Raw genomic sequence first — 25,686 nt, 5'->3', positions numbered from 1 at the left:
CTTTGGCCTGGCCCTGCCCCCAGATGTTGTGACCAGTTGGGGAGTGAACCAGTGGATGGAAGACATCTCTCTCTCTCTCTCTGTAACTCTACCTTTCAAATAAATAAAATACATTAAAAATATTTTTCTGGCCCTGCATTGTGTATAGCGGGTAAAGCCACTGCCTGCAGTGCCCGCATTCCATATGGGCGCCGGTTTGAGTCCCAGCAGCTCCACTTCCCATCCAACTCTCCGCTATGGCCTGGGAAAGCAGTAGAAGATGGCCCAAGTCCTTGGGCCCCTGCACCCACGTGGGAGACCTGGAAGAAGCTCCTGACTCCTGGCTTTGGTCTGGCCCAGCTCCAGCTGTTGTGGCCATTTGGGGAGTGAACCAGTGGATGGAAGGCCTCTTGCTCTCTGTCTCTTCCTCTCTCTCTGTGGATCTGACTTTAAAATAAATAAATTAATTTGGCCGGCGCCGCGGCTCACTAGGCTAATCCTCCGCCTAGCGGCGCCGGCACACCGGGTTCTAGTCCCGGTAGGGGCTCCGGATTCTATCCCGGTTGCCCCTCTTCCAGGCCAGCCCTCTGCTGTGGCCAGGGAGTGCAGTGGAGGATGGCCCAGGTGTTTGGGCCCTGCACCCCATGGGAGACCAGGAAAAGCACCTGGCTCCTGGCTCCTGCCATCGGATCAGCGCGGTGCGCCGGCTGCAGCGCGCCAACCGCGGCGGCCATTGGAGGGTGAACCAACGGCAAAGGAAGACCTTTCTCTCTGTCTCTCTCTCTCACTGTCCACTCTGCCTGTCAAAATAAAAAAAAAAAATAAATAAATTAATTTAAAAAAATATTTTCCCTGGATGTCCCCCTCTCTGGCATTTCACAACTCACAGAGAGAAATCCGGCACCACCACCTGCACGTCACTGTCCCTTGTCGACGTCTTGCTGGGTTGTCTGTCTGTGGCTCTACTTCCCTTCCTCACTCGGAGTCCCTACAAGCCTGGGGGCCTCCTTGCACCATTACTGGTCCCCCACAAGCCTGTTCCAGTTAATGGAGGCAGAGGCCATGGTGTGTGCTCAGCCCGTGCCAGCTGTGTGACTCAGGAAAGCCACCTAACCTCCCTGCGCTGTCATGTCCCAATCCACACAGTGACCATGATGACGTCCGCCTTATCACTGCTGTCTACATTTATTAAGCACCAACCGAGTGCCAGACACCAGGGACTGTGCCTGGCATTCACCACCCCTAATCTCGGTAATTTTATCCTCCTGTAATTTTCTCTGCTCACATTAGCTCTAATTTATGTAATTATTGCCTCTACAGGACAATGCTCACATGCATTATGGTTCATAGCCATAGACCATGGAGCTCCGGGCCTAGCGCATAGTAGGTCTTTAATACAGGGTGATGAGTTCGAACCATTATTCCAAAGCCCAGGACGTCAACAGATCTGCCCAGTGGACTAAGAGGGAAACCAAGAGCCCGCTTGCCTGGCACGCATGCCTGTGTCCTCATGACTCAGCAGACATGGCTCAGCACCTGCTGGGGCTACCGACTCAGCTGGGTCCGCAGTGCGAATGCCTTCCCCTCGTCGACGTGCACAACACAATTGCAGACACCCAGGAGTGCGAAGGGCCCCCGAGGATGGAATTATTTTTACTATCAAACCCAAATTGGTTTACTAAAACTGTCAGTGGAAACCAAGCAAGATAAATTAAACGCAGCAGCTCTTGGGCCTCACATAACCCTGGCTGGCGAGATGCTATTTTCACTCCCTCTGTGGGAGGGAGGAGGCACCGAGCGTCGATGCCGCCTGGTCGGTTGCTCGCACGCCAGAGTTTCCAGGGGGGGAGAGCCTCGAGCTGCTGACCGGAGGAGCCAGCTCCCTTCTGCAAAGCTTTAATCCCTTTAAATGCTTAAAACCCTCTCGTGCTGCCCCGTTTGGAGAAGCCAGGCTCCCTGATGCTGCACAGAAGGCCCTGCTGGCGGTTCCTCCCACCAACCGCCCAGCTGTCCTGCGTCACGGAGGCCTCGCTGGGTCCCAGACACAAGGCACTGCCTTTTCAGGACCGTGGAGAGCTATCGAGCGAAGCTGACCTCTATGCGCTGCCAGTTCCTAGCCGGGCTATCCCGGGCACCCTTCTACCCCTCCACATCGCAGCCTGCTCATTTGTGAGACAGCAGCAGAAAGAGGATCCACTGCACACACTTATTCTGCAGATGCCTGGGCTGCGCTAAGTCCTCAGTTAATGTTCTATACCAAGGGCAAACAGCCTGCCTCTGGGCCCCAGCACATGCTGTTCCTTGGGGCTGGGGCACTGTTCCCCTCCACCTATGCCCACCTCCCCTCTGTGCCTTGTGTGTCAGTGGAGATTAGGGCTTCCCTACTTGGATACTGTTGGCAGTCTGGGTCAGGCGGGTCTCTGCAGCGGGGACCGTCCTCAGCACTGCAAGTGGCTTCATACCTCCCTGGCCTCTACCCACCAGATGACAGCAGCACCCCCACCCACTCCCCAGCTGTCACAACCAGGGATGCCTCCAGACATTGGCAGTTGTCCCTGGAGCGGGGTCGCGGTGGGTGAGAAGCACCATCCTCCAGGCTCCCCTGCGTTTCCTCTTGCCTGTGCCGTGTCGGCTTCTGATGTGGCCGCTGCCTCTGTCGGCCTCACTGCTGGATCCCAGCCATGATGCCCGCGATGATGCCCGCGGCTCGCCCCGGGGAGGGGGAGCCCAAGCCCTCTTCATCCGACTCTCCATCCACCCCTTGTCTGATCGGCCTTGTCCGCTCCATGGCCAGCCTGTCTGGGGTCTTGCAATCGCCTTCCCCTTGGCTTAGGGTTTGGGACTTGCCAGTTCAGAGCACTATGGCCGCCCCAGCCCCACCTCTCCTGGCTCCCAGACCTGAGCATCCTTGGACTGGGGGACCTGTGATGCCTCCCTTTCCACGGAGCTTGATTCTAGGGTCCTCCGTGGTGAATCCTGCGATGCCACAGCGCTGAAGCCTTCTCTTGGACACCCCCCCCCCCCACTGCTGTTCTCTTATCTACCAGGCTTCTCAGCATGGAACAAACATGGGTTTATTGACAAATGGAACCCAGATTCTCAGAGGTCTTTCCATATTTTTCTCTGACCTTTCTTCCCCCTTCTTGTGCACCATGGCCAGCTGCACGTGAATTTGCATTCAAACTCTGACTTTGAAACTCCGTGACTGTCTGATCCACATAAGTGGCTTCATTGCATTGTTTCCTACTTACTGAGCACCTACTATGGCCCGGGCACTGGTCTACATGCAGTGAATAAAACTGAAGAAACAACCCAGCCTTCAGTACTCACAGAAGTGAGATTCCAGGTAGAGGAGGTAGGAATTGGAAAACTTCAATCAATACAATGGTGTGCACTACATAGGGTATGCGGAGAGCTACGGGGAGAGTGAACCAAGGCAGGAGTATGAGGAATAAGGAGTGAGCTATGCAGAGAGGAGAGAGCCAGTGCAAAGGTCCTGAGGATGGAATATTGGCAGAACAGCTATGAGGTCAATGTGGTCACATGGACAGGACCACAGGGACAGTGGATGCAGGGCCGTAGGAGGTGGAACCAGGGCCAGATCACACAGGGCCTTGTGTGAGGACACTTGGCTTTTGCTCTGGATAAAACATGGAGCGACTGCAGTTATGGACACAGCACAGTGTGATCTGACTTGGGTTTTAACAGTATCACTCAGCGGGTTGGGTCAAAATAGCCCAAAAAGGGCTAGCGTCACAACAAGCAGGCAAGTGGGAAGCCTGCGGCAATAACCCCGGGCAGAGTCGGTGGTGGCTTGAACCATGGTGTGAGACATGACTGGTCTCCAACCATGAGGAGCTACTGAAGGGTGAGGCACAGAGCGAGAGAGAAAGAGAAGCCTGCAGCTCACATGGTGAGAGCGCTGGAGCGGGCTCCTTACCGGGGAGCCGGTTGTCACCGTGTGGGTCTCTCGGCATTGCCCACGTGGGAATTTTCATGCCACAGAGGTTGGCAATGGCCACACTTTGCCCATGTTGAAAAGCTACCAGCATTTCACCGGGCCAGATGACTCTAATCTTTTTTCCCCTTTTGCCTGAAGTTTATAGAGATGGGGGACACGGGGTGACATGAGTCTAAGGAAGGGGACTCCACAGTTTGACATGGGTACATTTCATCCGAGAAGCCTCTGACATGGCTGTGTGAATGGGTGAGGAAGTGAGCGGGCGCAAGTATAATATGGGGCTGGCATTGTGGCACGGTGCGTTAAGCCATGACCTGCAGTGCCAGCTTCCCATATTGGAGCACTGGTTGGAGTCCCTACTAATGAACGTGAGAAAGCAACAGAAGATGGACCAGGTGCCTGGGCCCTGCACCCACGTGGGAGGCCAGGAGGGAGCTCCTGGCTCCTGGCTTGGGCCTGGACAAGTGCTGGGCATTGCACCCATTTGGGAAGGAACCAGCAAGTGGAAGATTCCCTCTCTCTCTCTCTCTCTCTCTCTCTCTCTCTCTGTCTCTGTCACTTTTGCCTGTCAAGTAAATAAGTAATGAAAACCAATATGTTGAATATAATAGTTGTCCTTACAGGATTACTCTGAAGAACAAATAATACAATTTTAATTTTTACTTATAAAAAATAAAAATTAGAGGCAATTGTTTATTACACTGGTGACTGGGATACCTGCATCCCACACTGACACTGGAATACATGCGTTCACTCCCCAGCTTGTGCTCCTGACTCCAACTTCCTGCTGAAGTGTACCCTGGGAGGTGGCAGTGATGGCTCTAATGATTGGGTCCCTGCCACTCATGTGAGACACCTGCATGGAGCCCTTGGTTCCAGATCTGACCCCTGTGCGACCCTGGCCATCGCTGGCATTTGGAGAATGAACTGGTGGATGAGAGCTCTATGTATGCCTCTACCATCTTTATCCCTATCCTTATCCCCCATCTCTATCAAACAAATGCAATACAATGTCTACAGTAAAAATAAAAATTACTGCGAAGAAAGAACTTGGCGAAGAGCAAGTGCTCAATCATATAAGTGTCTTTATGAGAAGAGACCTTAATCACTAAAGCAAATGTTGCAAATTGGCGGCCCTTAGTTTGAATTCAGAAGTGGACACTTTTCCCCCCAGCTTAGCGCAGAGCCCTACCCTCCATATTATTTCGTGCCAGTCCCAGTTCCCGTATTTATGTGACTTAGTTTTTCCTGTGAGTTTGGAGTCTGCATCTCCCCTTGGATCAGGACACCCCATCCCTGTGCAGGGAAACCTGAGGCCTGGAGAGGCCATGTGTTGGGACCATATTCAGGGCATGCACTGCCCAGACATGGAGGAGGGGGGCATGGGATCCTCTCTCAGTCAACACTGGCATCTAAATCTGTCCCCCCCCCACAAGGGTCTCCTTAGGATGCTAGTGCCTGCAACCTGGGTTTGTAGAAGGATGCCTGCTTTAACTGCCCGAGGCTCCCAGCATCAGCCACCCCATTGCATCGTGGAAATCAAACTCATTGCAGTGTCAAGCTGAGGGTTAATGAAATATTTGACACTCAGATGGGATGAAGGCAGGATTTTCTTGTTTTCCTCATCCAGGCCTCTGGCACCAAAGAAAGGTGTGGGCCAATATCGTGTAAGCAAAACCAGCCATCTGGAAGGCACTGGGCAAGAACTGAAGGGCTGAGCCAAGAGTAAGGAGGGGATGGGGGTGAGTGTTTGGCCCAGCAGTTAAGATGTAGCTTGAGCCACCCATGTCCCATCTCAGAGTGCCCAGGTTTGGTCCCTGGCTCTGCTTCCTGTTCATGTGCACCCTGGGGAGCAGCAGGTATGCATCCAGGAGTTGAGTCCCTGCTGCCGATGTGAGAGACCTGGGTGGAGCGCCCAGGTCCCGGTTTCAGCCCCAGCTCCAGCCATTGCAAGCATTGGGGGAGTGAGCCGGCAGATGGGAACTCTCTCTCTCTGCCTCTCAAGTAAACGACTAGAAAGTGATGAATAATTTGCAAATCACTGCCCTCTTCTCTTGCAAGCATCCTCTGCAGAGCCAGGCAGCTCTTGAGGGCCGCAACCCAGCCTGCATTTTGTCAGCTTCTCCCTGCTCTGGCCCCTCTCAGTTGCCTGGGACTGTCAGAAATTCTTCTCTTCTGCTTTCTCCAGACATCACCCTCCATCTCTGTCCCCTTCTCACCCTCGTTTCGTACAGGGCCTTGGAAAGAACAAGGCTGAGCAGCCAGCAAAGCCTGGGTTCAGTTCTACTCCTTGCAGTAGGTGGCCTGCTTCAGCCTCTGCAGTCCCATTTAGACAATGGGTATCACGCCCCTTCATGCAGGGCTCTTTGTGAGAATGGCCTGTGGCACGAATGTTCAGATCAAACCCTCTGCATCTGCTGCAGGGGCGGGATGCCCTACTTTCTACGAAGAGAACAGCTGACCTGGGGAAGCAGGGGGGAAATTCTGGCAGAGGCATCTCACAGTTTCCCTCACCGAAGACAGGAACACAGTCACACAGCCAGGTAAGTCCATTCATCACAACACTCCATTCAAGCACCATTTCATGAACAGCAACTAAGTTTCAGGCTCTGAATTCAATCCTACAAGCCAGACCAAGCCATGACCTAGAGGAACTTTTGATTTAATGGAGGGGTACAGACAGGAAAACAAACTGTTGCAGGACCGTGAGGTCCCTGTAGTACCCTCCTCTCCCTGGCCACACTGGCCACTCAGTCTTTTGCAAATGACACACTTGCTCTTGCCACAGGGCCTTTGCACATCACTTTCTTTCCAAGTGCTTCACTCCAACACATACTTTAGTTCCGAGCTTGCAGAACAGATGCCCAGGGAATCCTTTTCGATTTTTCTCTTTATATCAACTCCCCTTGTAGAATTCCATAGCTCACAACTCTTTCCATACATCACTTATTACAGTTACAGAATGCAATTATTTGACTATGTTCTCATTTAATATTTCTCTCCTGAATAGACTGAATTTCTCAAAGACTGGGACTCTGTGTGTCTGCTGCTATTGCTGGTTTTCTCATGGGGACTCCAACCCTTTGCTCAGTACCTGGCACCTGGCAGACACTTAAGTAACATGACCTGAAAGAATACAGTAGAAGCAATGTCTTCCCTCAGCTCTGAAATTCGGCTGATTGAATGGGGGCGGATTGCCCATCAAAAACACTCACAATTGGATGTCCAGGAAGATCCGTTTCTCCTCCCCCACATGGATCTTCCAGATACAATCTTCACCTTCCACGTAGGGCTCCGGCCAGTTCGGGGAAAGCACCACCCCAGCCATGGCGGTGAGCTCCCCACCACACATGGCTGTAAAAGACAGACATTATGTGTAAGGAACCCAACACGACATAGTAGGTAAGACCGCGGGCCATCACGTCAGGCAGCAGTGGCTCTTGGGGTCCCACAGGCGGGTGAATTCATCTTGGCAGTCAGGACAAGTGTGTGGGATGACTAGATGAGAGCTGGCCACCTGCCTCTCTTTAGCTGAGGGTTGGTGAAAGGTAGGGAGGAACGGTGGCTATTTCAGGACCAAGGACAGCGCTCTGCAGGCTGAAGGACTCAAGGGCTCTGCTCTCCTTCTTGGTGGGGAGTAAGAGACGGTACACTCAAGTCACTTGAGCCCTGGTGTTGGGCTTGTGTCTGCCAACAACAGGTGGTAGGATGGGATATGCAACTCCTTGGAGCCTCAGCTCCCTATATAAAACAGTGGTAATGCCACCGCCTACCTCCTTGGGTTTTGTCGAGGTTTGATTGAGCGTATTGAGTGTTCACCAGACATCTCGGTGCCTGGCATGTGGCAGGTACTCAATACGTTAGTGAGCGTTACTGTTCAGCTTCCACTCGGCACTGGGAGCAGGGAAGTGGCTCTGTCTGGAGCTACTAAACTTCCGCTTTGCGTTGACTGCTTTGGAAAGTTCTCAACATGGCAGAGGCTAAAGCACCAATAAATTCCGCTCTGTTAAACCAGCACATTTAATACAGGGCTCAATCCCTCACCATGGCAAGGCTGCAATTTCATGCCAGCCACTGTGCAGGGTGCAGCTGCCAAGGAGCAAGGGCACCCTTCATTACTCCACACAGTGCCTGGAGAGCCAGGCTTGGGCTGGCTCAGGAGCCTTGATCGCAGGGAAACAGAGCAGAGAGGACTGGGAGCCTGTGTAGACAAGGGTCTACACAGCCAACATTGCCCAGAGGGGTTCAGAGCCCCGGTCTCAGAATGTACAGTCCTAACTTCCATCTCTTCCTCCTCCAATGCGCTCTCTTAGACTTGTCATTTCATTGTCTCCATAACAGGGGCTCAGAATATCTACCTGTCAAGGTTGCGGTGAGGGAAATTCACACACAACCCATGGCAGAGCACGTAATTATTGCCTGCCTATTAATAACTATTATAATCATTAGTATCAGTGAGACTTGGGGCAGCCATGGCTGTTGGGTGGGTTGTGCACTGCACAAGAGTGCACAACAAGGGGAGTGTGTAGGAGCTGATATCCGGGCAGTGAGCTGCTCATCAAGCTGTGTATTATGGGGTGCATGCCTGGAGGAAGGGGCACTTTTTAAAATGTACCTGTTTTGTAATCTCCCCCGAGAATCAGCAGTAGCCACACTGCAAAGACAGTACTCCCTGGAAAGGATTCTCATCCTACAGTCGGTGTGCAAGCTGGGGACATGTCTCCAGCCTGGGGCCTGAATCTCCTCATGGGAAGACATGGGAGTCCTCGGGTGCCCCAGGCAGAGGGCGGTGGCCATGCTCACCTCTGCACAGGGGCTCCGTGTCGTTCCAGTAAGGGTCCCGCACATTGATGCACTCGATGATGGCTGGGCCCTGCTCCAGAGAGTGGCCGGGGTCGCACGTGAACTCCACGATGGTCCCAATGTTATAGGTGGGGTCGGACGTGGTGAAGTTCCCGTTCTGGATGTAGGGCTCGTAGCAGTGGCCTTTCTCAAAGGCTAGGGTGGGGATCAAATGACAGAATGTAGCTGGGAAGAGTCAGGAGCCGCCCTCCGGGGCTGCAGGGGAGGTGGCTCCCCTCCCTCTGGCTGTTTAGGAAAGCAACACCAGGTCACATGCTCCAGGTCTGAGTGCCCACCTGCTGAGCTCCCATGGGACATGCACTTGGCTTCTTAACCTCATCTTTTTTTTTTTTTTTTTTGGACAGGCAGAGAGAGAGAGAGAGAGAGAGAGAGAGAAAGGTTTTCACCCCCCAAATGGCCACTACAGCTGGCGTGCTGCACTGATCTGAAGCCAGGAGCCAGGTGCTTCCTCCTGGTCTCCCATGCAGGTGCAGGGCCCAAGCACTTGGGCCATCCTCCACTGCCTTCCCAGGCCACAGCAGAGAGCTGGACTGGAAGAGGAGCAACCGGAACAGAACCGACACCCCAACCGGGACTAGAACCCTGTGTGCTGGCGCCACAGGCAGAGGATTAGCCAAGTGAGCTGTGGTGCCGGCTGACCTCATCTTGCTTCACATCTAAAAGTTGGAATTTTTGATTCTATTTCCTACCCCATAGCTGCAGAATCCTGAGTCTGTCCCTGGAAACTAAACGTTTGCCTATGATGAAGCCAGTGTTTCCTGGGGAAGCCAGGACAGGAAGTCCCCCACCCCCAACCACAGGAAACACCCAGGGCCACCTTCCTGACAGGGTCGGCATCTGAGCAGGAAAGGCCCTTGATAATTCTTCTTTTATAAAAGATTTATTTTATGTATTTCAAAGGCAGAGTGACAGGGGTGAGGGAGAGAGAGACACACAGAGAGATTTTTCCATCCTCTGGTTCACTCCCCAACTGACTGCAACAGCCAGGGCTGGACCAGATTGAAGCCAAGAGCATGGAACTCCATCCAGGTCTCTCATGTGGGTGCTGGGGCCCAAGCACTTGGGCCATCTTCCACTGCCTTCTCAGGCACATTAGCAGGGAGCTGGATCGGAAGCAGAGCAGCTGGGACTCAAACTGGCACTCTGATGTGAGATGCCGATGCTGCAGGCAGTGGCTTAACGGGCTGCATCACAATTCTGGCCCTGCTAATTCTCCTTAGGGCAACAGGTGGCAGGAATCTAAGAGCTGGGGGCAGAGCTTAAGGACTCAACACAGGGGAGACAGGCATTTTGTTCCAAGTCTGCTATGTGGTGGCATTCGGCATCGTATTCAAGTTCTCAGGATTTCAGAGATAATAACAGTTCTAACATATCAGTATGGTGAGGCAGGACCGGTACTAGGTATAGGCTAAGTGCTCAGTAAATGGTAGACCTTGCCACTAATAAAGCCAAAGGCGGTCCTGGGAGAGGACAGGACCCATCTAGCCACTGCGTCCCCTCCTTTCTTGGCAGCACAAAATCCCACCTCCCTCGGACCCAGCCCCAACCCCTGCATGCTTCCTGGGCTCCCCAGTGACCACCCGCAGAGGCAGAGAGCCCCTCTGCCCTTGAGATCCTCACCCTCAAATCGGATGTTGAAGGCTGAGGCCGCCTGGCCCTGATTGGACGTGAACTCGATGCGGATGGTGTGGCCTTCGCTCAGCAGCCCCTCGAAAGGGACACTTTCAGTTTGGAGGGAGTCGTAGAGAAGAGCCGACTTGTTGGTCAGCCCGCTGTGGACCGTCATCCTGGCGGTGGGAACAGAGAGCAGGGGCTCTGAGAAGTCTTCTTGGGCACCCAACACACAGCGGCAGGAGGGAGCACATGACTGCTGTGTGGGCCTGGACACAGCCGCGTCACCTGCTTGGACCTGTTCCCTCCTTTGGAGGATGTGACTAAGTGCCTGTCCCAGATCCCTTACAGACTTGTTCTGAGGTTGTAGGGGCAGTGACGTGTATGACACCATGAGCCAGACTAAGGAACTAATGTTGGTTGTTTAATTGAGATGCTGGGGCAGCAACAGCAGCACGCAGAGTCAGGTGGACCTGGGTTTAGCATCGACTGCAGGACTTCCGAGCTGTGGGCCTCTCTGCACAAAGATGTTCCACCCCTCTGTGTTTCTGTCCCCTTATCTAGGAGGGGGGCAAGAGACCACGGGTGCAACGTGCTCAGGACAGAGTCGGTGGCAAGTGGTATTTACTGCACATTCTGCCTCTGAAGGCTCTGCCGCTGATCCCTGTACCCCAAGAGCACTGTTGGGGGGAGTCAGGAGACCTGATGTCCAGTTGCTAAGTCCCCATGGACCGGATTTACATAAATATCAAAATATCTTTCAGCCTCCATTTCCCAAATGGTGGAAGGCAGGATTATACCATCTTTCCAGCCTCTTGTATGGGTAGGTTTTGAGAATAGGACCAACTAAAGTTCCCCAAAAAAATAAGTGTTTTAGACAAAAGCACTGGGCATTTCTTTTTGTGGTTATAAAAAGCCCAGAGTACTTGACTCCTTACAGGCCTGGTCTTTTTCTTTCTTTCTTTTTAAAAAGAAATTATGCCTCAGTAGGGGAGAACACAGTATACAAAATAGTTCACTTTCTTTTATGGAGTCATAAACACAGATTTTTTTTTAATCCTTTGAGTTTGTTACTGTGATTCATAAAAGGGTTGATTTTATGTTGCCCGGATGAATTTCGGATGTGACCAAGATGTGTGCATGTTGGAGCCATGATTTATTCCAAATATCTCGCATCAGGTACCACGGAGACGAGTTGAGTCTGCAGTCGAGGTCAAGGGTCACCCGGGGTGGGGAGGGGAACCCCCGCAGTCTCCTGACCCCTGCTGACCCTCTTGTATCTTGAAGGCTGTGCACCAGGACTGTTCCAGCAAAGAACAGAAGCCGCTGACAAAGAGGAAACAGCATGGTCCCTGATTCTCTGTAGTCTATTAATCTTCCAAAAATAGCATCTTTCCAGCTCTGTCCCTGGAATGTCTGCCACTGTAATTAGTTTCATCTCACATCCTTGTATAGTCTGTGGTCAGATGGGTTTGGGACACAGTGGGTTAAATGCAAATTTCACATATTTTTTTTTCCTGCAGGGCTCCGTGCTTTCGCTGGCTCGTGTGTCTCGGGATACGTCCCAAGAAAGGCCTGGGCTGGGCTGGGCTGGGCAACGGCGTTGTCTCCCAGACACTCTGACCGCAGGACCCACCCGGCACGCCACAGATTATGGCACCGCAGTGGGGGAAGACCTCACTTTGTGGGAAACCATCTGAAAAACCCTCCTTCATGTCCTTCCACTACGCAAAGCCCTTCCACACCTCTGCTGCCCACGGAAGCAGCTGGGCATTCAAAGTGCTCAGGACGCAAGTTCTGTGAACCTCCCCAGCTTTCTGTCTTCCTGGTATCCCCAAGAACCCCTGCTACAGACTTCCCCATTCCACCCCTCTCCATATTTTTGTCTACTCCTCTGAGCTATCCACCCTTGGAATACCCCTCTCCTTGTGTTTTTGGGGTCCGTTACCCAGCCTCTTCCTGACACTATCTCCAAGTGGCATTTCTCATCTAGCTCTGCCTCTGGCGATGGACAGGGTGTGGTGCTTTAACTGCCCTTTCCCTCAGTAAAATGCAGGGGGCAGATACCATTGCGTTTCCTTCCCAGCACAGCGGATGCCTCCATCTTTCTTGGTGTGTGTTCACCTTTGACCTCCATGAGCTATTACGAACTTCTTTCCCAGCTGACATCTTTGAGAAATCAGTGTTCCATGGTCAATGTCAACACCTCCCTTCCACAGCTGTTTGTTTGCAGGGCCCCCTAAGTGAGCTGTGCCCAGGGGCCCGTGTGGTCCATTGTGGGAGCGTTCACACCATGCTCACTGTGGTCAACTCCCCGTGCCTCTCTGCTCATGTGTGTTGCTGGCTGTGAACTTAGGCTTGGCTCATCGGCAGCATTGCTCGGAAGAGACACCCTCAGGGATTCAGTCTGCAGCAGCAGTGTCCTGGCTTCTCCCTGAGCCTCCCCAGAAGGAAGGCTGGGAACCTGGTGTCTAATGAAGCCCCAGGTTGCTCCGCTGCTGCTGAGAAGCCAAGCACAGAGCAGATGCCCAGTGAACACTCCCCTGCCTGTTCAGTGGTGGAAAGGGATGCCCAGTTGAGAGAACAAGGGAGGGCGATGTCCTGGTACCTTGCTTCCCTCCTGGCCTCTCTCTTCCTATTCTGCTGTGTATCCTGGGGCAGGCCCCTTCCCCCATAAGCCCCAACTTCCTTATCCATAACAGGAAGAGGTGGAAGCCAATGCCCGCTCAGATCCCTGCCATCCTCCAACCTCTTCCTCTCTTGACTTCCATGAGCAAGATTGCAAACCCCTAGGCGTGTTCTAATGTGCAGGGAGGGAATGGGGCTTGGTGGGGTAGGGAGCTGGAACCTCCAGAGGCTCACCTGTCTTTCTCGTGGAGCGACAGCCTCTCAAAGTGCAGGTGCAGCTTCTGGCCTTCTGGGGCCTCGATCGTCCACACGCAGAACTGGCTCCCGTTGGCGTTTCCAGGGTGACTCGGGGAGAGGACACGGCCGATGGTGGCATTGTACACTGCTCCTCCACAGGGGGCTGGGTCCAGAGAGCAGGGGGTGTGGGCAATGGGGGCGGGGGAGAGAGAGAGAGATGAGTGTTTTATTCTCCCTGTGCCATCCTTATCTCCTATCCCCTAGCTAGGGTGAAGCATGAGACCTAAGATGAGAAAAACAGGGAGCAGGAAGCAGAGCTCGGAAGGGGCTTGTTCTGCCTGGAGGAGGGGTCATGCTATCTGCCAGCGGACCTCCCTCTATAACTAGAGCCATCAATATGTCTATTTTGTGGCAGGGAATGGCTGCAATTGAAGGCTTCTTCCATGGTGCTAGCTGTGCCCAGACTTTTAATTATAAAATGACGATCAAGAAGAACATTACTAGGCAATTTCCCAAAGGAGAAATATGCTTTTAGTACTTAGAGAGCACTAAAAAAATTCCACCTCACTCCAAATAAAAGACATGCAAGTCGATAGTATACGCTTTCATCTCACCTAATTTGTCAAGATTAAAAGCAGCAACAGAATCTTCACTTGGTAAAGGGATGGGAAATAGTCCCTCTTATTCCGAGACTAGAGAGCACATCAATCTTTCAGGAGGGCAATTTAGTGAAAAGTCTAGAAAATATCTTCAAACACTCTGACCTAGGAGTTACGGATCTGGAAATTTATCCCAAGAAGAGACTTTGGGATTTGCACAAGGACTTGTGGATGGGAGCATTCACTGCCACTGTGTTACTGAGAGTGAAAAGTGCGGCTGTCGTCGTGGCTCAGTGGGTTAAGTCACCCACCACCTGTGATGTTGGCATCCCACCCGGGTGCCGGTTCAAGTCCCGGCTGCTTCACTTATGATCCAGCTCCCTGCTAATGCACCTGGGAAAGCAATGGAAGACAGCCCAAGTGCTTGGGCCCCCTGGAATTCCAGGCTCCTGGCTTTAGCTTGGTCCAGTACTGGCCATTGCGGCCATTTGGGGAGTGAACCAGTGTATGGAAGATCTCTCCCTGTAACTGTCTCTGTCTCTATAACTCTGCCTTTCAAATAAATAAATCTTCATAAAAAAGAGTGAAAAGCAAGGAACAACATGAATATCTACTTCCAAATGTTTGGTAAAATAAAAGCACTCCCGCTATATAGTCATTAAAGATCACATTCTCAAAGAATATAAGAAAACACTCACTACTTTTTAGGTGAAAAAAATTGAAGTTAGAAAATGGTCTCTCATATCTGTTTCAATGAGCTATTTGCAAGGATCAATTGAGACCATGAATAGAAAAGTTATTTGCTCCTACCATCCACATTTTTGTATTGAAAACTTGTTTTTACTAGAACCCTATATGAGTTTGATCGTACAAAATCTAATAGGGGAATACTGAAAAGTGATTTGTGCAATGGAAAGAGCCACACAGCCTCTGCAGTTCACAAATAAGGAGGTTGTTCCTAGGAAATATTTGGTTCTTAGGAAATTGTTTTTCATGTATTGTTTAGGAGAGCTACTGTGAATTTTTCAAACCCAAAAAGAGCTGGTAGGCGGCAGGCATCTCTCACAGGGCTGGGCAGGCAGCCCGGGAGGAAGAAGGGTGAGATGCAGGCCAGGTTCATGGTTGGGTCAAGTCCAGTGCCAAGACCAGGGTTTGAAGCCTAGGGAACCATTTCTATATTTTAGGAAGATCAAGGAAGCCTGCAATATCTTCCTTCCCAAGCAGCCAGCCTTGAAAAAGCAGGAAGAATCATTCATTTCCAGAGGACTGCAGGAGTGTAAGTCGGGCAGCCCGATTGGAGCCAGACTGTGGAGGGCTCAAGAGCTTGAACCTGGGGTCCCCACTGTGGTGCAGCGGGTTAAGCTGCTACCCGCAACACTGGCATCCCATACGGACACCTGTTCAGGTCCTGGTTGCCCTGTTTCCAATCCAGCTCCCTGCAAATGCACCTGGATAAGCGGGGAAGATGGCCCAAGTGCTTGAGCCCCTGCACCCACATGGGAGACCCAGAGGGAGCTCCTGGCTTTGGCCTGCCTGGTCCAGCCCCAGCCGTTGCAGCCATTTGGGGAGTGAACCAATGAACCAATTGATGGAAGATTCTCTCTCTCTCTCTCTCTCTCTCTTTCACTCTACCTTTCAAATAAATAAGTCATGTTTTTAAAAAGAAGTTATTTTATCTTTACTGTGAGATAAATGAAGTATAAGAAAAACACTTTGAAGTTGACTTTGAAGATAGCATCGAGCTATTCTCACGTGTTCTCTCATCTGCGTCTCTGCTCTCCCACCCCCATCATCTCGTTCTCTGTATTCTCCTCAGCCTTTCTTCATAACTCATGACTGGCTAGAAATAGAACATACGTCTTTGATTAGTTGCTTCATTATAGATTTCTCCCTCTATAAAGTATAGCTTTCCAGGCTAGCATTGTGGTGTAGTGGGTAAAGCTGCTGCCTGTAACACCAGCATCCTGTATGGGTGCTGGGTTATGTCCCAGCTGCTCCACTTCTGGTTCAGCTCCCTGTTAATCACCTTGGGTTCCTGCCACTCATGTGGGAGACCCAGAAGAAGTTCCTGGCTCCTGGTTTCGACCTGGTTCAGCCCTGGCCATTGTGGCCAGTTTGGGGAATGAACCAGTAGATGGGAGACCTCTGTCTGTCTCTATGTCTGCCTCTTCTCTGGAACCCTGACTTTCAAGTAGATAAATAAATCTTTAAATCACCTGCCCAAGGACACACACTCAGAGGAACAGCTGGGACTTCGGCTCTGTCGGCCTCACTCCAGAGTCTGTTATTGGAGCCACTACTCCACCTTGCGTCTTATTAATGAAGCTTTCTGCTAACCCTGAAAAGTGCACGGCACATAATTGGGTGGGTGTTTGCTGAATGAAAAACGCATTTTCCCCCTTTTTGTTCCTCTAGTTCCAGATCAAGACTTGTCAATCAACAGCAGGTGCACATGGAATGTTTGTTGAATGACTTTAGGACTAACTAGGATTTCAGGAAGAGAAGAGGGTGCTTTTGCCCTCCTTTTTGCTATGACTGACAGCAAAGACAGCACCCTAGATTTCAGTGCTTCTTGGGGGGTGACGCATAGAGCAGTAGAAGCTTTCCTTTCGCGTCTTACCAGTGGAGCGATTGTCCTCCCAAGTAAGCGAGCTCCGCGTCCAAACCTCACTGGGGCCACGGATCTCATGTGGGTCTGGGATAAGTCCCTTAAGCTCTCTGCACCTGAGGTTTGCCCACCGTGAAATGGAGATAATCACCCCACCCTCCCTGATGGGACCTCAGTGCGACGGCGTCTACAGAGAGCTCGGTGCCACCTGGCACAGCATAGGGGCTGGATGCACAGCACGCACCGCTGCCCCGTGGCCCAGGAGCCCAGAGCTGCGGGGCTTGGTCCCTGCTGGAGGACCCTGCCATCTGTCCTCTCCACTGCTGCGGGCTTCGTTCCCCTCCGCTCCCTTCTCTGCCTTATTAAGCCGACTGATAGCTCTGTTTGCCTTCCATTTGCCAGCCCTGGCTCCCCATCCATCTTTCTTAGCACAAATGGAGGCTTAATTCCTCTCTGATTTCACACATAGATAAAAATTAACACAAGAGAGGCGCGGAGGCCAACTGCCCTGTGATTTGGATTTTTTTTATTTCCTTAAAAGAAAAAAGAAGGAAAAATTCCGAAGGGCCTTGGGGGAATCAAAACGGCAATAATTAAATCTCAGAATTTATCATCAGCTCTCCTGCGCTGTTTACATCGCACTTGACTGTGAGGGCTGGAAGGCAGGAATGATGCTTTCCTGTTGCCAGCATGATCTTTGCGCGTGGCTCATAACCCGGCACTTAGAAGGTGTTCAGCTACGACGGGCAACCTATGCTCTCTGACCAGCAGCCATGTTGGTGAGCCATTCCTGGGGGTCCCGCCCAATTTCCGGGGGTGGGGGTGGGGGTGGGGTGGGGGTTGGTCTCTCGCCTCTTGACCGCACCCTTGCGTCTGGTGAGCCCGACGCAGGCACGCACCTGAGCAGACGGGCTCCGGGCTGCTCCAATGGGGCTTGGAGGCATTGATACAGGTCAGCGTCTGGGCACCCTGGAGCTCGTAGCCCAGGTGGCAGTGGAAGTGGGCCACCCCGCCTGCGTGCAGGTCCATCACGGTGACGTCCCCGGAGTCGGGCCGCCGCGGGAAGCTGCAGCTCAGCATGAAGGCTGGGAAGAGATGCGAAGGCAGACAGAGTCAGGCCGTGCGTGCGTGTGTGTGTGCACACGCGTGTGCGTGTGCATGTGTGGATGTGCATGTGTGTGCATGCGTGTGCATGCATGTGTGTGTGCATGTGTATGTGTGTGTGTGGTGTGTGCGTGTGTGTGCATATGTGGGCAGGGGAGTTTGCTGGAGATCATGACCCATTTCCCAGGAGCCAGTAAAGACAAGGCCCCCAGGACACGGGAGGACCGAGAAGGGTGTCTTTGTGACTCCGCCTGTCTGCGGCGCTGAAGCTGCCAGGCCAGCACTTTCTTGGGCTCCAGCTCCATCCTGTGTAGCCCGGGACAGCAGGTGTGTGTGTGTTGTGTGGGGGGAGTGTGAGTTGGCATGCTGCATTTGCCGCCCTCTCCTGCATGCACATCTTAGGTGGTTGTTAAAGACGCAGACTCTAAGACCACGCCAGCGCCTGAGTTCTCTCTTAATTCCATGTCTGCTGCAAACCTTTGGAGGTCCCCTCATACAGCTGCCCACAGATTTCAGAGACTGAGAGCAGAAGTTAAAAATGAATCGTCCTCCAGGATGTGTGGCTCCCGTGGTGTGGACGGCCCACAATGGGCAGATGCGCACTGACCTCTCCCCTGTCTATTCTGGGATCTCGGCAGCTGGCAAATGCCCAAGGGGAACTCCAGGGTCATAGGAACTTCCCAGGGAGGGAGGGAGAGAATGAGAAGAGGAGCAATGGGAGAAGGAGGGAGAACCAGGGGAATGGGACGGTGGGGGGGAGAGAGAGAAGGAAGAGAGAATGGAGGGAGAGGAGGCAGGAAGGGAGAGAGGCAAGGAAGAAATAAGAGAAGGAAGAAGGAGGTAGAGGGATGGAGGGAGAAAGGAAGGAAGATGAGAGAAGACTGAGCCCAAGAGAGGAGGAGACTTGAAACAGTCGAGGAGCAGGAGGGGGAGGCTGGAGAGGAGGAGCTGGGGGGCAGCCCTGGGACCTCGCCCAGGGCCCGGGATCCCTCGTAGGGGAAACTATGCTCGCTTAATCTCATTGACCACCAACGAGCACTGGTATTTTGCTTAATCAATGAATCCAGGCGACAAGCTGTTACGTACGGGTAGACTCTGACCGCCAGCAAGAGAAATCCAGACACTTCCGTGTCAGAACGGATATCTTGACATATTTCTTATGCTCCTTGGTACTCTGAAATTGCAGTAATTACCAGAACTTCTAGGATTTATTGTTATTTAATGAATGCATGAAGAGCACAAGGATCGTGATATAGATTAGAACAATATTTTGACAACCATAATTCTATACGACTGGCTTCTAAAATCGTGTACTTTTTCTTGTGTCATCTTAAAAACATAACTCTAAGGTTTTGCCAAACTGCCAAGGGGAGGGACGGTGGTCTCTGGCTCTGAAATGCTGGAGAATCATTGGCTGCATGGGGAAACTGAGGCAGACAGCCTTGTATCAGGCCCTACCTTGGTAGTGCAGCTGGAAGTTGCCAAGCCCCTCGTCCTGGAAGGTGCGGAAGTAGACCGAGATGGTGTTGGTGGGGCTGCGGACCACCTGTCCCTCCACCAGGAGCGTCTGGTTGGCCAGGACCGTTAGGTTGGGGCCGTCCACACCGCGGATGGACAGCAGCTCCCCCTCGGACAGGTTCACGCTCTTCACCTGGGGACCGGCAGGGGGCAGCAGAGAGAAACTCTGAGATGAATCCTGACCCTCCCAGGCTGTAGCCGCCCCTCATCCCCCCCTGCAGCGTCCCCCTTGACCTCGGCGGGCCACTCCCACTGTGCTTCGAGTTATTTCAGCAGGACACTGACTCAGGAACTCCTATTCATTTACCACAAACCCAGCTAAAATTGCCCCCGGTAGAACAAAGAGAGACCCAGACTAACTAGGATGCTACTAGCTGGCCAGACTCAGATGATCGTCCAGGGACTTCCTGCTGGGAGAGGCAGAGCAAAAAAGGAAAAAACAAAAGCACGCTTGCGGGGTTACCTGGAGCTCCACCCCGTAGCCGGTGTAGACGGTCACGTTGTAGGTGCACTCCAGGAAGCTGCTGAGGGGCAACGGGGGGTAGTCACTGGAATCGATGTACCCCTCCGGGTCGGAGAAGCTCACGCTGCACAGAGCTGCGGGCAAGAGCTCGGATCAGGATGCACAGCCTCGCAGACCGGAGCTCCGAGGTGGGCGGCCCTCCCCCTGCTGTTCATTCGAGTGCATGGTATCACAAATCTGGGGCTATTCATGGGGCGTCATCCGTGGGTAACGGAGGGGCTGGGTTCCGCTGGGACCCCTGCGGAGTGCACTTGCGCAGTGCACCGCTTGCCTCCCGTGGCGCGGTATTTGCACAGAGCCCGGGCACCTCCTCCCGCATCCGACAAATCCTCTCTAAATGCCTGCAACACCAGACCCAACCTGGCTGCTCCATACACAGGGGCCAGGCGGCATTGCCCACGGAATAACCACACGTGTTCAGACTCTGCTGCTGTGGAGGGGCGGACTGCAGAGGGGACGAGCTAAGCACTTCCGCAAAGGGGGGTTACAGAATCCTGCTCTGCGGTCAAGAGGCCTCGGGTCCACTCGCTCCACTCACTTGCTGTGTGGCCTCGTGTGGTCACTTGGGGCAACAAGGTCTCAACTGTTCTCATCTTCAAATTTTTACTTATTGATGTATAGTTATTTGAAAAGGAGAGAGAGAGAGACAGAGAGAGAGAGAGAGAAAGGCAGAATCTCCCACCTGCTGGTTCACTCCCCAAATGCCTGCTGGGAACTCCATCCAGGTCTCCCACGGGACCCTCGCCCTCGCCCGATGCCTTGTGGGGTGCACATTGGCAGGATATTGGCGTGGAGAGTGGAACAGAAACTGAAACCCAGGCACTCGGTTGTAGATGTGGGGGTACAGAGTTGCTGGCTTCTGTCTCATCCTTAACACGAGATTATCAATTCTGAGCCACAAGGCCCGGCACCAAGCCGGGGCTCAACAGCTGGACTCTGCCGGTGGGGCCTGGGCTTCCCAGGGAGTCCTCCACCCCCATGCCCTGGGCACCTCCCAGCCGGTGTGAGGAGGGGGGTGGCTGGGGGAGTTGGGGCCAGTTGCCTACCTGGGGCCTGCTCAGTGGTGATGACTGTAGTGGTGATGATGGTGGTCGTGGTGGTCTCCTGGCTCTCCTCCGAGGCTGAGCCGGTCAGCTCGTTCTCCCCTTTGTCCATCAGGGTTACAGGGCTGGCGTCCTCGGGGGGAAGCTGGCGGGCCTCAGCGTCAGGTGCTGTGGACTCCTCGGAGCCGGGCCTCTGGGGCAGGGTGTGGGCCACGTAGGGCTGTGAGGTAAAGGGGGCGATTTGCAGGGGTGCAGGCGTTGTGGGGACGGCTCCCTGCCTGCGGTCCAACCAAAGGGGCATCTCTGACGACGGCTCCGCGGCCATGATGTGGCCCAGGTCTCCCGGGGGCTGGGACTTCTCCGTGGAGGAGGGGAGGAGAGCCGGGCCCGAGGACTGGGACCCTGCCCTCTGGGTGGCCGCTGCAGAGCTGGGCTTTGGTCTCAGCTGCTTCCGGGCTGAGTTCACCTGCTTCAGCGAAGGCGGCTTCTTCCGAGGGAACTTGGGGTGTTTGGTGGCCGCCTCCTCGGGTGGCGCGGAGGACAGCGCTGGGAGCTCAGGCCCAGCAGGGGCCGCTGTCCCCTCCGTCTCCAGCTCGCCAAACTCTTCTTCGTCCGACGGGGTGGGATGTGGAGGTACCGCGATCGCCCGCTCCTCGGAGCTCTCCTGGCCCGGGCTGACACCTTGCAGAGCCTCGGAAGGCAGGAGAGCAGGACCCGAGGGGCTGGTGTCTCCCTCTGGGCTGGCATCTTGGAAGGAGAGAAAAGACAGCAGTCGGCTCGGGGCTAGGGGGTCACGGCTTCCAACTCTGCCAGACGCGGAGGGCGGGCCTCCTAAGGGTGCCATGGGTGGCCTGCCAGGACGGCCTCCTAGTCATCTCCTTGGGGCGTGAATTTGGCCTTGGCGCTGAGATGCCCTGTCCTGCTTCAGAGTGCCTGGAGCCAATGCCTGCCTCCAGCCCCTGCCTCCAGCCCCTGTGCCCAGCCCCTATCCTCAGCCCCTGCCCCCAGTCCCTGTCCCCAGCCCCTGTCCTCAGCCCCTTTCCCCAGCCCCTGTCCCCAGCCCCTGACTCCAACCTCCCAACACCCCAGGAGGCTCAAGTACTTGGGCCCCTGCTGCCTACACAGGAGGCTGAGTTCCAGCTCCTGGCTTTGGCTTGGCCTAGTCCTGGCTGCTGCGGGCATTTGGGGGAGTGAACCAGCAGATGGGTGCTCTGTCGGTCTGTTTGTCTTTCTGTCTCTGCCTCTCAAATCAATCAATAGAAAAAAAAAAAAGAAACACTTTTCTCCTGCTTTCCTCTTTCTATTTCTTGTTTGCTTGTCCGAATATTCTACTTCTTTTTCTAAAAAGATTTATTTATTTATTGGAGAGGCAGGGAGAGCGAGAGCAAGAGAGAGAGAGAGAGAGAGAGAGAGAGAGAGAGAGGTCTTCCATCTGCTGGTTCACTCCCCAGATGGCTGCAACAGCTAGAGCTGCGCCGATCCAAAGCCAGAAGCCTGGAGCTTCTTCCAGGTCTCCCACGTGGGTGCAGGGGCCTGAGGACTCGGGCTACGCTCTACTGCTTTCCCAGGCCATCAGCACGGAGCTGGCTAGAAAGAAGCAGCCGGGACTCGAACCGGTGCCCATCTGGGGGCCGGTGCTGGAGGTGGAGGACTAACCCAGGACACCGCAGTGCCGGCCCCGTCCTCTCTTTCTCTTCTTGCTTCATTTCTGTCTTCATGCCTCCCTCCCTCCTTTCCATGAAGACCCCAGAGTGATTGTGCTGAGACCAGCTAAGCACAAGGCTCACAGGAACCAAGAGCTTCAGACCCTCGCAGTCTGGCTGCACGTGCACTGAAGGTGGTGGAGGGCCAGGAAAGCAGAAACGGCTGTAGTGGACGTGATGCTCAGAGAGAGGGAAGCTTGTTCACCAGACAGGATCATCATGCACAGTTGGGCGGGTTGCGCACTGCACTAGGATCTCCAATAATGTAGAAGGAGTGGGGATGTAAACTGAGGCACGTTTTCTTCAAGCTCTGTACCTCAGCTCAGGGTTATGTTGCCCTGGGCATCCAGGGGACACTTCTGCTCTTCTGTTTTACAAACTAATACAAATGCAGCAGTGTGGGACACACAGCCAAGAGGCAGATTCAAGACAGAGGGATGGGTGAAGACCCTGGAAGCCTGGAGGCCCCGCTGAAGCAAGACAGGAATAGCAAGGGGGCAGGGGGAGCAGCTAGCGGGTCCTTGGGCTCAAGCCAGGCCAGGTCCCCGTGGGCCTCACATACCCTGTGAGCCCCTTGTGACGTGGTTTTGTCTCGGGCTGCTCCTCGGTGGAGGTACAGCCCAACACACCCAGCACAAGCTGAAAATGCCGTCAGCCTAAAAGGCATGTGGTTCACCGCATTCACTCAGCACACACTCACTCCAGAGAGCCGGCTCACGCGGGGCTGCCTGGCCCAGCGACAGGGACAGAGGATCACACGGCGTGCAGCCAGCCCCCAGAAAGCTCCAAATCCCGGATCCAACGCGTCTGCTCTGTGGAGCACACACCGCCTTGGTTCCACCCCACTCCAGTAAAACAAGTTTAATGATCCCCAAGACTCAGGGCCTGTCTAATGTTTTTTTTTTTTTTTTTAAATGTATTTATTGGGGCCTGTGCTGTGGTGGAGTGAGTAAAGCCGTCGCCTGCGATGCCGGCATCCCGTATGGGCGCCGGTTCGAGTCCAGGCGGCTCCACTTCCTATCCAGCTCTCTGCTATGGCCTGGGAAAGCAAGTGCTTGGGTTCCTACCACCCCTGTGGGAGATCCAGAAGTCCTGGCTTCAGATCGGCCCAGCCTTGGCTGCTGCGACCATTCGGGGAGTGAACCAGTGGATGAAAGATTCCTGCCCCCCCCCCCCCAACTCTGCCTTTCAAATAAACAAAACAAATCTTTAAAATGTATTTATTTATTTGATGGGCAGAGAGAGACAGACACATATATACCCACCCACCCACTGGTTCACTCCCCAGATGTCCATGACAGCCAGGGCTGGGAACCTGGAAGCTCCATCTGGGTCTTACATGTAAGTGGCAGAGACCCGAGTACTTGAGCCATCACTGGCCACTTCCCAGCATGCACATCTGCAGGAAGCTGGAATAGGGGGTGGAGCCAGGGCTGGAACCCAGGCAGGTGTGAGATGGGAGGCAGCGTCCCGACCAGCGTCCCAGCTGCTACAGCCACGCCCACCTCCGTCTGCCTGCAATATTGGTCACGCGCTGACCCCAGCAGCTGTCTGGTGGAACCAGGCTTGAAATCAGCTTTGTTTACTTTGTTGAGATCCAGTTCTGCCCATTGCTGGTTCAGGGCGACACTCGTCTGAGCCTTAGTTTCCCCGACTGTCAAATGGGTCCATTCTTCCCCATTCCCTAGGGTCGTCCTCACTCAGTCGGCTGATGTGGGCAGAGCACCGAGGATGGCACATCGCCCCTAGAGAGCGCTCAGCAAACGTTGCTGTGGGCACTTCTACCGCGCTCAGCGCCATCGCGGCCCCTCCCCACTGTGGGATGCTGGAATGAGAGAACATCCGTGGTGATGATGACGGCAACACAGCCGGGAATGACGTCATGGGGACAATGCCGTCGACCTGCCGCGAGCGGCACTGACTCAGCGCCTGTCTCCCAGCCCTCTGGCGATGCCATTTAAATTTATTGCAGCCGCTCTTGGAAAGCCTCATTTACTTTCATGGACTCGGCGGCTTCATTGGTAGAGACGGCAACAGTGTGCAGCTGGCACCAGCAAATGCGCCCGTGGTGTGACACTGCTTCCCAGCCAGCGTCCCTTCTCGGCAGCCGCGGCCACTGGGGAGGGGAGGGGAGGGGCAAGGTCACTGAGGACCAAGTGGGCTTCCCAGTCCCAGGTGGGAGGCATCGCTCAAGGCTGCAGAATCAGAGCTGGGTTCAAATCCTGCCTGTGGCAGTGAGGACCTGGGGGGGAGGGAGTGTGGGCACCCACATTAATGTTTCCGAGGCTTGGGATCCCCTCGTGGGGGAGTGAGTGAGTCTTCCCTGTCGGGGTTAGCACAGATGAGAGGGCATGAGCGCAAGTGTCTTTCACCAAGTGATAGATGTTGGATGTCTTTGTGGGTTGCGGCGGGAGAAGGGGGCAATGGGACAGAAGATTGGAGAGCAAGGGGCCAGGATACTCAGCGCCCCAGACAAAGATGTGGTCTGGTGGGGAGAGCAGGGATGCAACCGAGGCTGGGGACGTGCCTGGGTGGTGTCCGGATCTGGCCACTGCTGTCTCGGCCATCTCGGCATGGCTCTTCTTTCCGTCTTCTCTGCGTGTCAGATGGAGGTCACAGGACATATGTCACTCTGACATTGCTGCTTTCAATTCTTAATTTATTTTTTTAAAATTTGTGTGAAAGGGAGAGAGAGAGAGAGCTGCCATTCACTGGTTCACTCCCCAAATACCCAAAACAAAGGCTGGGCCAGGCCAGAACCAGGGTCCAGGAACTCAGTCTCAGTCCGGGTCTCCCACATGGGTGGCAGGGACCCCTGTACTAGAGCTATCACTTGCTGTCTCTTAGGGTGTATGTTAGCAGGAAGCGGGGGTGGGGAGCAGAGCCAGGACTAGAACCCAGGCCCTCTGTGATAGGATGTGGCTATCCCAAGTTGAATCTTAACTGCTGCATCAAATGCCCACTCCTGATGTCGTTGGCTTTTTAGACAACCAGGTAAGTCACAGTTGTCCTGAGAGCCATTTGTTAGCCCTACTGAGTTGGACAAAGTGGCTGCTAAGTGTTGACACTGGCTGATGAGTCTTGTTGGGTCCCGGTGCTCAGCTGGTGCCTGCATAAACTCGCCCCATTGACTGCAAGGGAGGTGATACAAACAGAGAAGGAGGGACGGGGAGGAGGGGAGAGGAGAGAGAATTGGGGGCAGGGGGATGGGGAACAGTTTGGGTCATTTGCACACAAGAAGGTGAGAGAAACCTCAGCAGTGTGCCTTGGCGGTAGTAACGGGGACATTTATGGCATTTTATTTTTGAT

The 25,686-nt window shown here is 53.8% G+C and overlaps 1 protein-coding gene across 3 annotated transcripts in view; it reads right to left on the bottom strand.

Annotated features, from left to right (window-relative positions):
* The window catches only part of SEZ6L (seizure related 6 homolog like), a 194,453-nt gene that overhangs the window by 55,373 nt on the left and 113,394 nt on the right, over nt 1–25,686 (bottom strand). For all 3 annotated transcript variants that reach the window (XM_070066047.2, XM_070066048.2, XM_070066049.2), the window contains exons 2-9: nt 20,678–21,421; nt 19,572–19,705; nt 19,049–19,241; nt 17,386–17,571; nt 13,277–13,442; nt 10,424–10,590; nt 8,744–8,938; nt 7,156–7,294 (exon numbers count right to left, since the gene is read on the bottom strand). In XM_070066047.2, coding sequence (XP_069922148.2) covers nt 7,156–7,294; nt 8,744–8,938; nt 10,424–10,590; nt 13,277–13,442; nt 17,386–17,571; nt 19,049–19,241; nt 19,572–19,705; nt 20,678–21,421 — 1,924 coding nt within the window. The remainder of the gene's footprint in view (nt 1–7,155; nt 7,295–8,743; nt 8,939–10,423; nt 10,591–13,276; nt 13,443–17,385; nt 17,572–19,048; nt 19,242–19,571; nt 19,706–20,677; nt 21,422–25,686) is intronic.

Source organism: Oryctolagus cuniculus, chromosome 21 (assembly GCF_051225735.1).
Source record: "Oryctolagus cuniculus isolate XC-2025 breed Fujian yellow rabbit chromosome 21, ASM5122573v1, whole genome shotgun sequence".
NCBI lineage: Eukaryota > Metazoa > Chordata > Mammalia > Lagomorpha > Leporidae > Oryctolagus > Oryctolagus cuniculus.
Note: the sequence above shows the minus strand (reverse complement) of the source record. Positions and strands in the feature narration are given on the sequence as shown.